This window comes from Agelaius tricolor, unplaced genomic scaffold (assembly GCF_023055355.1).
Source record: "Agelaius tricolor isolate 1412-34295 unplaced genomic scaffold, bAgeTri1.0.p SCAF_11, whole genome shotgun sequence".
NCBI lineage: Eukaryota > Metazoa > Chordata > Aves > Passeriformes > Icteridae > Agelaius > Agelaius tricolor.
In genome coordinates, this window is record NW_027269271.1 from 30580197 (window position 1) to 30593798 (window position 13602).

The 13602-nt window shown below is 52.2% G+C and overlaps 1 protein-coding gene across 3 annotated transcripts in view; it reads right to left on the minus strand.

Annotated features, from left to right (window-relative positions):
* Positions 1 to 13602, minus strand: part of NEGR1 (neuronal growth regulator 1) — a 193621-nt gene that overhangs the window by 103115 nt on the left and 76904 nt on the right. For all 3 annotated transcript variants that reach the window (XM_071436991.1, XM_071436992.1, XM_071436990.1), the window contains exon 2: positions 10923 to 11155. In XM_071436991.1, coding sequence (XP_071293092.1) covers positions 10923 to 11155 — 233 coding nt within the window. The remainder of the gene's footprint in view (positions 1 to 10922; positions 11156 to 13602) is intronic.

Below are 13602 nucleotides of genomic sequence, written 5' to 3' on the forward strand. Positions count from 1 at the left end.
TCCTTCAGGTTGGAAAAGCCCTCCCAGACCATGGAGTCCAACCATTCCCCCAGCACTGCCAAGGCCACCCTGAACACGGCCCCAAGTGCCACATGCACACAGCTTTGCAGCCCCTCCTGGCATGGGCACTCAGCCCTGCCCTGGACAGCCCTTCCAGGCAGAACTTCTCCTGATCTCCAGCTGCTGAGGTTGGAAATGCAGGATATGGCTGGGGCTGTGTGTGTCCTATCCCCATCTGTCAGAGCTGGGGCAGTTCTCTGCTGTTCATGGGGCAGCTTTCTTTATCTCTCCCACAGCCAATCCTCCCTCCAGGAGATCTCTGCTCTTCATGGGCCATTAATTATTCATTATCTTCTGTCCATGGCCACTGAGTGTCCCTGCATGGCTGATCCAATTCCATCATCCCATGGGGAGATGCTCCGCCCAGGGGAGGAGCCAAGCATTCCTACGTGGGTACAATCTGAGCTTTGGGACAGCACAGCAGCCTCTGCCCCCTGCATTCCCAGAGGAGCAGCTTCTGCTGCCCTGCATTGCCAGAGGAGCAGCTTTCCTCTCCCCTGCATTCCCAGAGGAGCAGCTTTCCTCTCCCCTGCATTGCCAGAGGAGCAGCTTTCCTCTCCCCTGCATTGCCAGAGGAGCAGCTTCTGCTGCCCTGCATTGCCAGAGGAGCAGCTTTCCTCTCCCCTGCATTCCCAGAGGAGCAGCTTCCTGCTGCCCTGCATTCCCAGAGGAGCAGCTTTCCTCTCCCCTGCATTCCCAGAGGAGCAGCTTTCCCCTGCATTCCCAGAGGAGCAGCTTTCCTCTCCCCTGCATTCCCAGAGGAGCAGCTTTCCTCTCCCCTGCATTCCCAGAGGAGCAGCTTTCCTCTCCCCTGCATTGCCAGAGGGAGCCCAGGCCCATCCACACCACCCCTGGAGCTGCAGAGGAAAACTCCCCCCTTGTGCAGGATCCCTGCTCCAGCAGAGCCACAGCTGGCACTGCAGGAGGGCTGAGCCCCCATGGATGGGGCTGTGCCACCCCCCTGACACACAGGGAGGCAGGTTGTGTTCTGACTCTGGCAGGTTTGTTTTGTATTGCTGCATTTTCATTTTATTTTTATTTTTCCTAGTAAATAATCATTATTCCTATTCCCATATCTTTGCCTGAGAGCCCCTTGATTTCAAAATTACAAAAATTCAGAGGGAGGGGGTTTCCATTTTCCATTTTGAGGGAAGCTCCTGCCTTCCTTAGCACACACCTGTCTGTTCCAACCAGGGCACCAACTCAAACCTCCCCTGGCCCAGCCTGGGGCCCTTTCCCCCTGTCTGTCCCTGTTCCCTGTCCCCTCAGCCTGTCCCCTCCTGTGTCCCTGCACCCCTGCCAGGAAAGGGAACCATGGGATTTGCTGCCCTGGAATCTTCAGATGGACAACTGAAGTTTTCTTCCCACCTCTAGGAGAGCTGTTCAATCAAAGATCCACTCCTTCAAATGGAGATTTTCCAGGCAGGAAACATTCAATCCCAATCCTTTAAAGCTGCCTGTCAAATTCCTCACAACTCAATGCTACAGGATGAATCTGCCACTTTACTTCTCAGTTGTTTTTTCAGTCGTCTCCAGAAGTTTTCCTAAATTAGCTCCATACATTCTTTTTAAAGACAGGCATTTGGTTCTGCTCCTTCCAACTGGTGGATTTGGCTGCTTGCAAATATCAGATATTGTCATCCTCCTCCCTTCACCCTTTCTTAGGCTACGGAATGGAAATGAAGCCGTGGGGGTTTGGGAAAGAGGAGTGTGTGCAGAACAGGAGGAAATGCTCCTCGTGTGTGGGGTGTGAGGAGAGGCTGCTGAGACAGAGCCATCCCCACCCCTGGTGCTTCTCCCAGAGCCACAAACCCCACGCAGAGCACTGAACATTTTTCTTCTCCAAGTTCTCAGCTCATGAATCCAAGCCGAGATGTGCCATGGAGTAAATCCCAATGGAAGAGTGGCATCCTCTCGCTCTGAGGTGGGGTTTAGAGAGAGGATGCACTGCCATTATTTCCAGTTTCAGAAATCACCTTTGCAATGCACAGCTCTGTCCCCAGCCCCTCTTTCCCAGCTGGTAAATCCTGAGGGGCTGGGCTGAGGGTCCTGTGCACTCCCAGACCCTTTCCAGGACACTGCTCCCTGTTTTCCAGCACAGCCTCCGAGCCCAAACGTTCATTTTCCCTGGCTCAGTCCCAGGTTGTCAAAGTGCTTCAGGTCTGTGCATTTCTCCTCTTTCCTCTGCATTTCCCAAGGAGCTCCCTGCCCCTCTGCTGTTCCTGGTTTATGAATGAGCTGCTCAGCAGAGTGGGGCACTGCAGCCTGGCCACAGCCAGCTCTGGAGGGAGCTCCACACCAGCAGCTCCTGCAGCAGCCTCTGCTGAGGCACAGCTGGCACCAGCAGCATCAGTCAGGGCCCCTGCACTGCTCAGGGAAGCAATCCCATCTCTCAGGCTGACAGGAGTTTAAAAGCAGGAATAGACAAACTCCCTGCACAGTCCCTGTGCCTGGGAGAGGAGCAGCAGCATGGGCTGCAGGTGCCAGGAGTCTGCTGTCGAGGACATCTCTTATGGAAAATCCTTTCCTTAGGATTTGCCCTCCTGAGAATCTGAGAGGCCTCAGGAACAAAATGCAAACAATGGTTATCTGCTGCTGTGGAATGCAACAGGTGCATCTGGGATTGGCCCATGTTGGATGTTTGTAATTAATGGCCAATCACAGCCCAGCTGGCTCGGATGGAGAGCTGAGCCACAAACCTTTGTTATCATTCTTTGCTATTCCATTCTTAGCCAGCCTTCTGATGAAACCTTTTCTTCTATTCTTTTAGTATAGTTTTAATGTAATATATATGATAAAATAATAAATCAGCCTTCTGAACCATGGAGTCAACATTTTCATCTCTCCCCTCATCCTCAGACCCCTGTGAACACCATCACAGTCTGCTCCACCAAAGGAGGGCAAGGACAAGCCCAGCCCCTGGGATCAGCTCCCCCAGCAGCAGCCATGGGGTGTGGGGTGTGCAGCCCCTCTTTCTGCAGGTATTCCACCAAAGTTCACAGCTCCTTCTGCCCCTAACCCCAGCTGCAGTTTCCCTTGGGCCCGGCCCAGCTTCACTCCTGCCACTGGAGCTTCTTCAGAGAGAAAGGGAAAGGGAAGAGGCTGACACAGAAAAGTGAAAAGTGGAGCATTTAAAGCAGCCCCCCAAAAGGACATGGTGTGTATTAATGGCATTTTGTACCTTGTTATTGTTGATTCAGAATGGGCTGGGTGGAAGGACTTTAAATCCCACCCAGTGCCCCCCCTGCCATGGCAGGGACACCTCCCACTGTCCCAGGTGCTCCAGCCCCAGTGTCCAGCCATGGATCCAGGGGCAGCCACAGCTGCTCTGGGCATCCTGTGCCAGGGAACAATTCCCAATTCCCAATGTCCCATCCATCCCTGCCCTCTGGCAGTGGCAGCCTCCATCCTTATCCCCAGTCCCTCTGCAGCTCTCCTGGAGCCCCTTCAGGCCCTGCCAGGGGCTCTGAGCTCTGCCTGGAGCTTCTCCTCCCCAGGACTCAACAACCTCACAGAACAAATTTTGATGCTGCTGCTTTTAACTAAAAATACATAAAATCATGAATCCCTGGAGCCTTGGAGCCTGAAATCAGGTTTTTGTTCCTTTAAAGAAGTGCTGGATTCTGGAGCCATCCTACAGCAATTCCCTTCATTGCAAAGCAGCAGATTTCACTCATGTTTGCCTGAATCCAAGATTTCATGAAGTATTAATGAGTTTAGAGAGCCCAGGGCACAGAGCAGGCCCAGCCACCACTCCTGGTTCATTCCCCCTCTTTCCACAGCTCCATAACCCCTGTCCTTCAGGATGCTTTGGGATCCTGCCCAGCTGGCTGGCTTTGTTTCACTGAGGGAGGTGGATCATTATTTTCTATATCCTAAGCATTTTTTTGGGGGGGGATGGTTTATTTTTTAGCTTTATCCCACATTTCTCCCTCTTCCCGTGCCTGGCATTGCCATGTAACACAAGAAGTTCCTGAAAGAGCCTTTGGACTCTGCTGAAGGCACCTTTAGCAAGACCCTCACGGGTCACCAGCCATCCCAGTGCACTCAATTCACTGGAACAGAACCAATCCTCCTGGGGCCTGGGAGGAAATGATCATTTTGTGCCCATTGTCCCCTGCCTGCAGATTCCAGAGGATGGAAATTTCAGGCTGGTAATGGAAATTCAGCCACAGCCGTGACCAAAGCACCTCCAACGTGGCAGAATTATGAGTGTCAGATGAGAGCAGCCCAGATAAAACCTCCTGATTTCCATCCCTGCCAATGAGCTCCCCTCCCAAGGCCAGCATTGCCCGTGCCCCGAGCCCGGGGAGAAAGCACTCAGATTCATTTCAGAGTGAGAGAAATCCCCACAGCTCCACCAGGGACACGTGTGGGAGGAACGCAGTGAATGGAGGAGTGTGGGAATCCACAAAACCAGAGGGGCTGGGAAAGCTGCAAAAGGCAGGCCCCAGAGACAGCAGAACTGGGATTGGAGCTGAGCAGCAGCCATGAGATTGGGCAGCAGAAAAAGCATTTAAACTGTAGAAAAGCAAGGGCAGATAGAACAATGGTCTGTGTATTAACACTTGGCTAGAACAACTCTCTAAGCTACAGAAAGTTCATCTAGTAAGATATTAGGAAGGTTGAAGCTCAATAATGGAGCTCTGTGCGTTGTGTTTGAAGGCTCACAAGCAGGTATTGTATTTGAAATAAGCAGGCATTGTTTAACCACAGGTACCTGTGCTTACAGTGGTTGGATGGAACTGCTGTCAATATAGAATATATACTGTACAGATATAAACACTGTCAATGTGCTTCTGCTTTGTGGGATTGATCAAGGAGCTCATAAAGTGAGTTGTGACATTGAGTTCTGGGTCTGCTGCCTGGGATGTGAGCTGAGGGCATCTTCCCATTGTCAGAGCCATGGAATGAGGCTGATGCTGGGAAATCAAACAGCTGGAGGCAGTTCCACAGCAGCCCCGTCCTGTTCATGGTCTGTAAACAGCCCCTGCCAGTGTCAGGTGAGGAGCACAAGCCCTGGGGAGAGCCCTGGGATCAGCCACTGCTGTGCTGGCCCCTTGAAGGGAGCGGGAGCAGCAAGGCAAAACCAGGATGCTGCTGGTGGGACAGACAGACAGACAGACAGACACCCTTTGGGGGTCTCCATCACACAGCATGGCTGCCTCCCCCCCCCAGAAATGTTTTTCCAAGTCTTTTTGTCCCTGTGCTGAGCAGGGACAAGATGCTAACGGCGGCTGGCACCAGCGAGTTAATTTTATAAAGGAAGCTGACACCCTGCTCGAGTGCTGGCAATTTAAAAGAGTAATGGATTGTCAGTTTTAGCTGGGAAGTGGTTGTTAGATGATTTTAAAGTCTTTTGCATATTTATTTTGTCCCACTTTAAATAAATTTGGGGAAGATTTATCTCGTTAGCTTCAAATGCAAGTCCCTCTTGGCCCGGCTGAGGAAACAAATTAGACTTTGCAAACATTGCAAAGACTAAATCAATACATTAATATTTAGGGGACATTAAGGGGGTTTATTAAACAGAAAAAGGGCCTAGAGTATTACTTTGGGAACATTATACATGTTTAAATAAAAACCCGAGGTTGTGGTTCCTGACTGAATCTGTAAAAGGCATTTCCAGGGATAACTGAATTATTTACAGCTCCCGTGTCGGGAGCAGATCCCTGCAGGGCTGAGGGGGAGCTGGGAGGGCAGCACGGGAGCTGGGCTGGGGCTGGGATCCACACCCGGGGCTGGGATCCACACCCAGGGCTGGGATCCACACCCAGGGCTGGCACCCACACCCGGGGCTGGGATCCACACCCGGGGCTGGCACCCACACCCGGGGCTGGGATCCACACCCGGGGCTGGCACCCACACCCAGGGCTGGGATCCACACCCGGGGCTGGGATCCACACCTGGGGCTGGCACCCACACCCGGGGCTGGGACCCACACCCGGGGCTGTCCCAAGCTGCCCAGCTGGGCTGGGGTAAATGAGGAGCAGATGCCAGGTGATGGTGGCAGCAAGGTTTGTGTCCCTGGCTGCCTGGGAGCACAAGGTGGGGATGGCACCAAGCACAGGGAGGGGCAGCAGGCACTGGGGGCACCTGGGGACAGGGCTGGGACTGGGATCTGCACCTGAAAGGCAAAGCTGTGACCCGTGCAGTGACCTGTGCCTGCTGTGCACCCCCAGCATCCACACCTGGCCCCAAAGCCCTGGGACTACTTAGGGCTGGGGTCCCTCTGAGCCCTGCTCTGTGTCCCTGTTTGGGGCTGGGGTCCTTCTGAGCCCTGCTCTGTGTCCCTGCTGGGGCTGGGGTCCCTGCTGGGGCTGGAGTCCCTCTGAGCCCTGCTCTGTGTCCCTGTTTGGGGCTGGGGTCCCTCTGAGCCCTGCTCTGTGTCCCTGCTGTCCCAAACCCCACTGGCCCCAGTGCAGGAGCATCTGTCACCCCTGTGTCTGTCATCCCTGTTTCTGTCACCCCTGGGTCTGTCACCCCTGTATCTGTCACCCCTGTGTCTGTCATCCCTGTTTCTGTCACCCCTGGGTCTGTCACCCCTGTATCTGTCACCCCTGTATCTGTCACCCCTGTGTCTGTCACCCCTGTTTCTGTCACCCCTGTGTCTGTCACCCCTGTATCTGTCACCCCTGGGTCTGTCACCCCTGCATCTGTCACCCCTGCATCTGTCACCCCTGTATCTGTCACCCCTGCGTCTGTCACCCCTGTATCTGTCACCCCTGTTTTTGTCACCCCTGTGTCTGTCACCCCTGTATCTGTCACCCCTGTATCTGTCACCCCTGTGTCTGTCACCCCTGTTTCTGTCACCCCTGTGTCTGTCACCCCTGTATCTGTCACCCCTGGGTCTGTCACCCCTGCATCTGTCACCCCTGCATCTGTCACCCCTGTATCTGTCACCCCTGCGTCTGTCACCCCTGTATCTGTCACCCCTGTTTTTGTCACCCCTGTATCTGTCACCCCTGTATCTGTCACCCCTGTGTCTGTCACCCCTGTTTCTGTCACCCCTGTTTCTGTCACCCCCAAGGGACAGGGACACTGGGGCTGTCCCCCAGCCCCTCTCAGGGACCCTGCCGAGGGTGTGCAGCCCTTTGCACACTGGAGGGAAAGCAGCTCAGCAGAGGCAATTCCGATTTTGGCAGAATAAATGTCAGAGTGCAATTGGCAGAAAGCATAACCTTTTGGAGGAAAATTCTCTGGGAGCAGCAGAGTGTGGTGAGGGGAAATTCGGGATTTTACCTCTCTGTGACAAACATCTGGTTTTTAAATCATCTGCAGCTCATGGTTTGCAGATCCAGCATCTGGCACTGAGGTACATTGAGCTGATAACAAACTGCTGCCATCAAAACTTTCAATTAATTATTTCAGAATTCTCACTTCTATCAAAAACCTCAGTTAATTTGCCTGTTACAAAAGGGGGTAACGGCAGTGAGTAACACGGACCAAGCCTGTACCTGCTGGTGTCCCTCAAGTGCTGTGCTGGCTTTGGCACAGGGATTTGGGAGCCCAAACCCAACCTCAGCTCTGCAGAGATCCCTGTGGGCAGTGGCCAAAGCCCCTGGGTCTGGGGACTCCTGAGTGGGGCAGGGCAGAGGCTGCTGCTCCCCTGGGTGTCACAGACATCTTCTATGGAAAATCCTTTCCTGAGGAATTTCCCTCCTCAGAAGCTGAGAGGCCTCAGGAACAAAATGCAAACAATGGTTATCTGCTGCTGTGGGATGCAACAGGTGGGTCTGGGATTGGGCTCATGGGGTTGTTTCTAATTAATGGCCAATCACAGCCCAGCTGGCTCGGGCTCTCTGTCTGAGCCACAAGCCTTTGTTATCATTCTTTCTTATTCTATTCTTAGCCAGCCTTCTGATGAAATCCTTTCTTCTATTCTTTTAGTATAGTTTTAATGTAATATATATCATAAAATAATAAATCAGCCTTCTGAACCATGGAGTCAGATCCTGGTCTCTTCCCTCATCCTGGGACCCCTGAGAACATGGTCACACCTGGGGAGCTGACCCTGCTCCCTGCACTGGGAATTAAGGTGGCTTTAACCCATAAAATGTGTTTATTTCCTCCCTGAACACTGCCAGCCCCAGCAGCAGAGAGGAGGTGTGCCACAGCCAGCTCTGGTTCTGTGTGTGTGCAAGGCTCACACGCTCCAGGGAAAGCAGGAGCTGGGTTTGCACAGTTTTTGGGGGGAGCTGGGGTTGCACAGCTTTTGGGAAGAGCTGGGGTTGCACAGCTTTTGGGGGAGCTGGGTTTGCACAGCCTTTGGGGGAGCTGGGGTTGCACAGCCTTTGGGGGAGCTGGGGTTGCACAGCGTTTGGGGGAACTGGGGTTGCACAGCTTTTGGGGGGCAGCCTCACTGCAGATCCTTTTGTGCCTGGAGTGTGAAGCTGTCTGGGGGCTTTAGATGTCCCTGAGCCTTCCCTGGTTTCCTCTGGGGCAGAGCAAACCCCTGGCTGCTGCAGCTGCAGAGGTTCTCTGGTCCTGGAACACAGCCCCAGGGCTTGGGAAGGGCTGGGGCTCTGCTGCCCAGCATTCCTGTTCTCCTGGGATTCCTCAGGTCCCATCATTTATTCCCAATGCCAGGGGAAGCCAAATGCCCTCACACAGAGAGGTTTTGCTTTGCCCTCACTCATTTCTGCCCCAAGCAGAGGCTGTTCCTAATCTCCAGATACCAAGCTGGGGAAGAACTTACAGGGAATCCTAAAGGTGCTCCCAGGATAACTCCTTGTGTGATCCTGGGATAAATCCTGTGTGATCCCTGGATAACTCCCTGTGTGATCCTGGGATAACTCCTGTGTGATCCTGGGTTTAACTCCCTGTGTGATCGAGGGTAACTCCTGTGTGATCCTGGGATAATTCCTGTGTGATCCTGGGATAACTCCTGTGTGATCCTGGGATAAATCCTGTGTGATCCTGGGATAACTCCTGTGTGATCCTGGGATAACTCCTGTGTGATCCTGGGGTAACTCCTGTGTCATCCCGGGATAACTCCCTGTGTGATCCCAGGATAACTCCTGTGTGATCCTGGGATAATTCCTGTGTGATCCTGGGATAACTCACTGTGTGATCTCAGGATAACTCCTGTGTGATCCCGGGATAACTCACTGTGTGATCCTGGGATAACTCCTTGTTCATCCCGGGATAACTCCCTGTGTGATCCCAGGATAACTCAGTGTGTGATCCCAGGATAACTCCTTGTATGATCCCGGGATAACTCCTGTGTGATCACAGGATAACTCCTTGTTCATCCCAGGATACCTCCTTGTTCACCCCAGGATAACTCAGTGTGTGATCACAGGATAACTCCTTGTTCATCCCAGGACAGCTCCCCGTGTCACCCCCTGACAGCTCCTTGTGTGATCCCAGGATTTAACCCTCTGGAGCAGGAGGGGCCATCCCAGTCCCTCCCAGCAGTGACCTCAGGGTCCCACTGGGATGACAGATGTGTGTCAGGGAGTCCCTGCACAAAGGCAGGCACTGAGGGGCACAGCACCAGCCCTCCCAGAGCACTGATCCCCAGCTTGAGACCTGCTCAGAGCTCTGAGTGCCACCTCCACGTGACACCTGCAGGGATGGGCACTCCAACCCTCTCTGGGCAGTGCCTGAGCCCCCTTTCCATGGGGAAATTCCTGCTGTGCCCACCCTGAGCTGCCCTGGCCCAGCCTGGGGTTGTTCCCTCTGCTCCTGCCCCTGTCCCTGTGTCCCTTCATGTGCCCCAAACCGAGCCTGAGGGTCCTGAGGCCTCTCACCAGGGTCACAAAAGTGACTCCACAATATTTTAATAAAACACACACACTGAGCTCAGAGCTCCAGCCCAACATTCCCGCAGCATTCCTGCAGGATTCCCATGGCTAAGGACAACTGGTGTGGGAGGTGGCTCACTCTGCTACTTCTGAGGGATTTCCACGTGCCACATGGATTAATAAGGATTGCCAGTTCAATTCTTCTCCTCTGTATTCATTGCTTTATTACTCATAAAAATGCAAAAGAAAATGTTAATGATGATTGCACCAAAGACTAATAAGTTAAAGCCTTAGGTTATACTTTGCATTTCTGAAGATATAAATGCAATTGCTTAATAATTATGCATATTTTTAACTATTGAGTTATTATTTCTCTATATGCTCGTAGTTAGCCTAATTAATTTTAAGCTCCTGTTGATGTATTTTATACACGCAGTTAATTTCCAACTTGTTTTTTTAGCCCTTGCATGGGGGCATTAATTATTAGGAAGACAATCAAAACCAAGAATTGTTCACCCTGGAACAATACAATAAATATTAAATCCATGTGAAAACTGACACCAGAGGAGAAAGGAAAGGGAAGGGAAAGGGAAAGGGACTCTGAAGGGGTTGCAGTTTGCCATGTCATGTCGTCATGTTTCTCTTCACAGAGAAAAACAGGGCACAATTCTTCCCAAGAATATTTCTGGGATTCACATTCTCTGAACCTCAGAGAAAGAAAACACAATTCTTAAAATTTGCTGTGCCACATATTGTCTACTTTTGTCTACTTTTTTGACAAAAGTAGAATGCAACGTGGAGATTGTTCACCCAGAGTGATGGTGTTTTGTTTCCTTGGCCTGTCAGAGCCAGGTGTGAGTGAGTTGGGACTGAGGGTGACAGTCACGAGATGCTGTGCAGTTGTGTGCAGAGTTGAGTGCTTGGCAGATTCAGCTTAGATGTAATGTAATACAGTGTAATATAATATAGAATAGTACAGTATAATAAAGTAATTAATTAATCTTCTGAAAAAAAAACCCCACAACAAAACCCCCAAAAAACTACCAAAACCCCCCCCAAAAAACTACCAAAAAACCCCCCAAGAAGCGCAAAGCCAGGGCTGCGCCGGCCTACCTTGCACGGTGAGGTGCACCTGCATGGTCCTGGGCGTGTGCTGGGTCTGCACAGAGCAGGTGTAGGGGCCATCGTCTGTCACATCCACGTCCTGGATCTGCAGGCTGTACTCCCGGCGGTTGGCCGTGGCGATGGACACGCGCGGATCCACCGACCACTTGTCGCTGCCCGCGAAGATGATGCTGGAGCGGTTCAGCCAGGCCCCCTTGGAGGCTCCGTCTTCCAGGTAGCACCTGGGGAGAAGGGGAACCCTGAGCACGGGGCTGGGGGAGCTGCTCAGCGCCGCTCGCTGCTGTGTTGGGGCTGAGCACAGCGTGGATTGATCAGAGCTGAGCTCACACCACACCAGGAATGGCCTGATAAACTCAGAGCCATCCAAAGCCCACAGCCCAGCTCACAGACACACACAGTACCCACAGGTGTATCTGTCTGCCCTGGTCTGCTGCTGGAGCACTGGAGGAAAGCTCCAGTTATTATTCTTCCTGCCTGGGCCGGCCCAGCCCTTTCTCCTGCAGCCTCAGCCCTCGGGGTCAGCAGCAACGCGTGCTCCATGGAAAATTCCTGCCCTGTTCCTGAGACACAGCCCCCTTGTGCTGCTGAGCTCAGGAGCTGAGACCCTTTTGCAGGAAAAAGGGAAATCCTGTGATGTCCAGATAGGACATCACAGGACCCAAACCAGCTTCTTTTCAGAGGGGTCACAGAACCCCAGAACCTCCCAGTGGTTTGGGTGGGAAGGGACCTGGCAGCCTATCTTGTTACCCCATTATCCCATCCCATTATCACATTATCCCATCCCATTATCCCATCCCATTACCCCACCCCATTATCCCATCCCACCCCAGGAGCTCCTCTCCCTCAGGGGCTGCAGTGAGGGGGGCCCAGGACAGGGAGGAGATTTAGGAGCAGCTTTATTGCACAAGCTGCTGGAGGAGCCTGAGCCTGCCTGAGGGGTGGAGGATGTCTAAGCCTGGCTCAAGAGCACCGTGCTCCATTTTGCAGAGCCAGCAGGTGGGAAAAGGCAGAGCAGCTGATGGAACAAGGGGCCCAGGAAAAGCTGCACAGGGCTGAGAGCAGGGAGCTGCAAAGCCAGCAGCCATCGGGCAGTGATGCTGTGGCACCGGGAAATCTGCATTCCTCTCAACAAATTAACAACTCTTCAGGAAACGTGGAGAACGAATTAGGCAAATTTTAGACTCACCCCCCATGCCCACCTTGGAATTTAAGGCTTTGAAACAGTTTTAAAAGCTGGAGGAAGGTAGGAAGGAGGATAATACAAAGTGCAACAGACTAATGGGACATTTTTATTTCATAAAGAGCTTTCTACATGAAGGAAATCCAAGAGAAGAGGGGAATGCAATAGAGCTCATCCCTTTGATGAAACATTAAAATAGCACAACCATAGAAACTGGAGGGGGAAAATGGTGATTTGGTGCCTTAAGCATCTGGCACTATTGTTTAAGTGGAAAATGACATTCCATTCAGGAATAAGGAACTGGAAACATCAGGCTGAAATAGCTCAGAAACAAAGCAAGAGAAGAACCATTCATTTAATTAATGATCTCAACATTAAATCTGAAAGGGTTCTGAGGGATAAAATATCCCCATTTGTAGAGCAGAGAATTGGGATGTCACCGGGAAGCGGCACTTTGAGGTTGGCATCCCTGCAGGAGGAGCTGTGTAGGGTCTGGTCCCATCCAGGGAAGGCAAGGAGCCTCTTTCAAAGTCCTGAGAACGTTTTGAACTCGATTCTAATGAACAGCAGGGTGGGAGAGGCAGAGACAGCTCCAATTCACGGAGGCTTTTCTAGCACGTGTTCCTTTCCCAGTGGCTTTCTGCAGCAGCTGGGTGCAGTCCATGCAGCAGAGCCGAGCAGCCGGGCTCAGGGAGCTGTCCCTGCCCAGGGCTGGGCTGCAGTGACTGCAGGTTTAAGGTCCTTCCCACCCCATACCGCCCTGGGACCCCAGGAATTACAAATCAGCATTTTTGCAGGTAGCCTGTGGTTCAGTGAGCATTTACCACTTCATGAATTTCACTCTCCCACTGTTTATTCACGCTCACACGTCCAAACCTTGGAGGGAAGCCTCAGCACTGTGAATTCTCCCCCGAGGAGAGAAAGGCGGCCTCCTCCTCCTCCTCCTCCTCCTCCTCTCCCAGCACAAAAACCCAGCTCCACCAACTCCCTGCTCTCTGCGTGGCTCGCCAGAAAAAAGAAAAAAAATCAGAAAAGAATTCACAGAATCACTGGGGCTGGAAAAGACCTCCAGGATCTCAGGGTGGTGTCCAGGACATCTTTTATAGAAAATTCTTTCCTTTGGATTTTCCCTCCTGAGAAGCTGAGAGGCCTCAGGAACAAAATGCAAACAGTGGTTATCTGCTGCTGTGGAATGCAACAGGTGGGTCTGGGATTGGGCTCATGTGGTTGTTTCTAATTCATGGCCAATCACAGCCCAGCTGGCTCAGGCTCTCTGTCCAAGCCACAAACCTTTGTTATCATTCTTTCTTTTTCTATTCTTAGCCAGCCTTCTGATGAAATCCTTCTTTCTATTCTTTTAGTATAGTTTTAATTTAATATATATCATAAAATAATAAATCAAGCCTTCTGAAACATGGAGCCAACATTCTCATCTCTTCCCTCAGCCTGGGACCCATCACAGGGTGGGATGGGTTGGGCTTGGAGGTC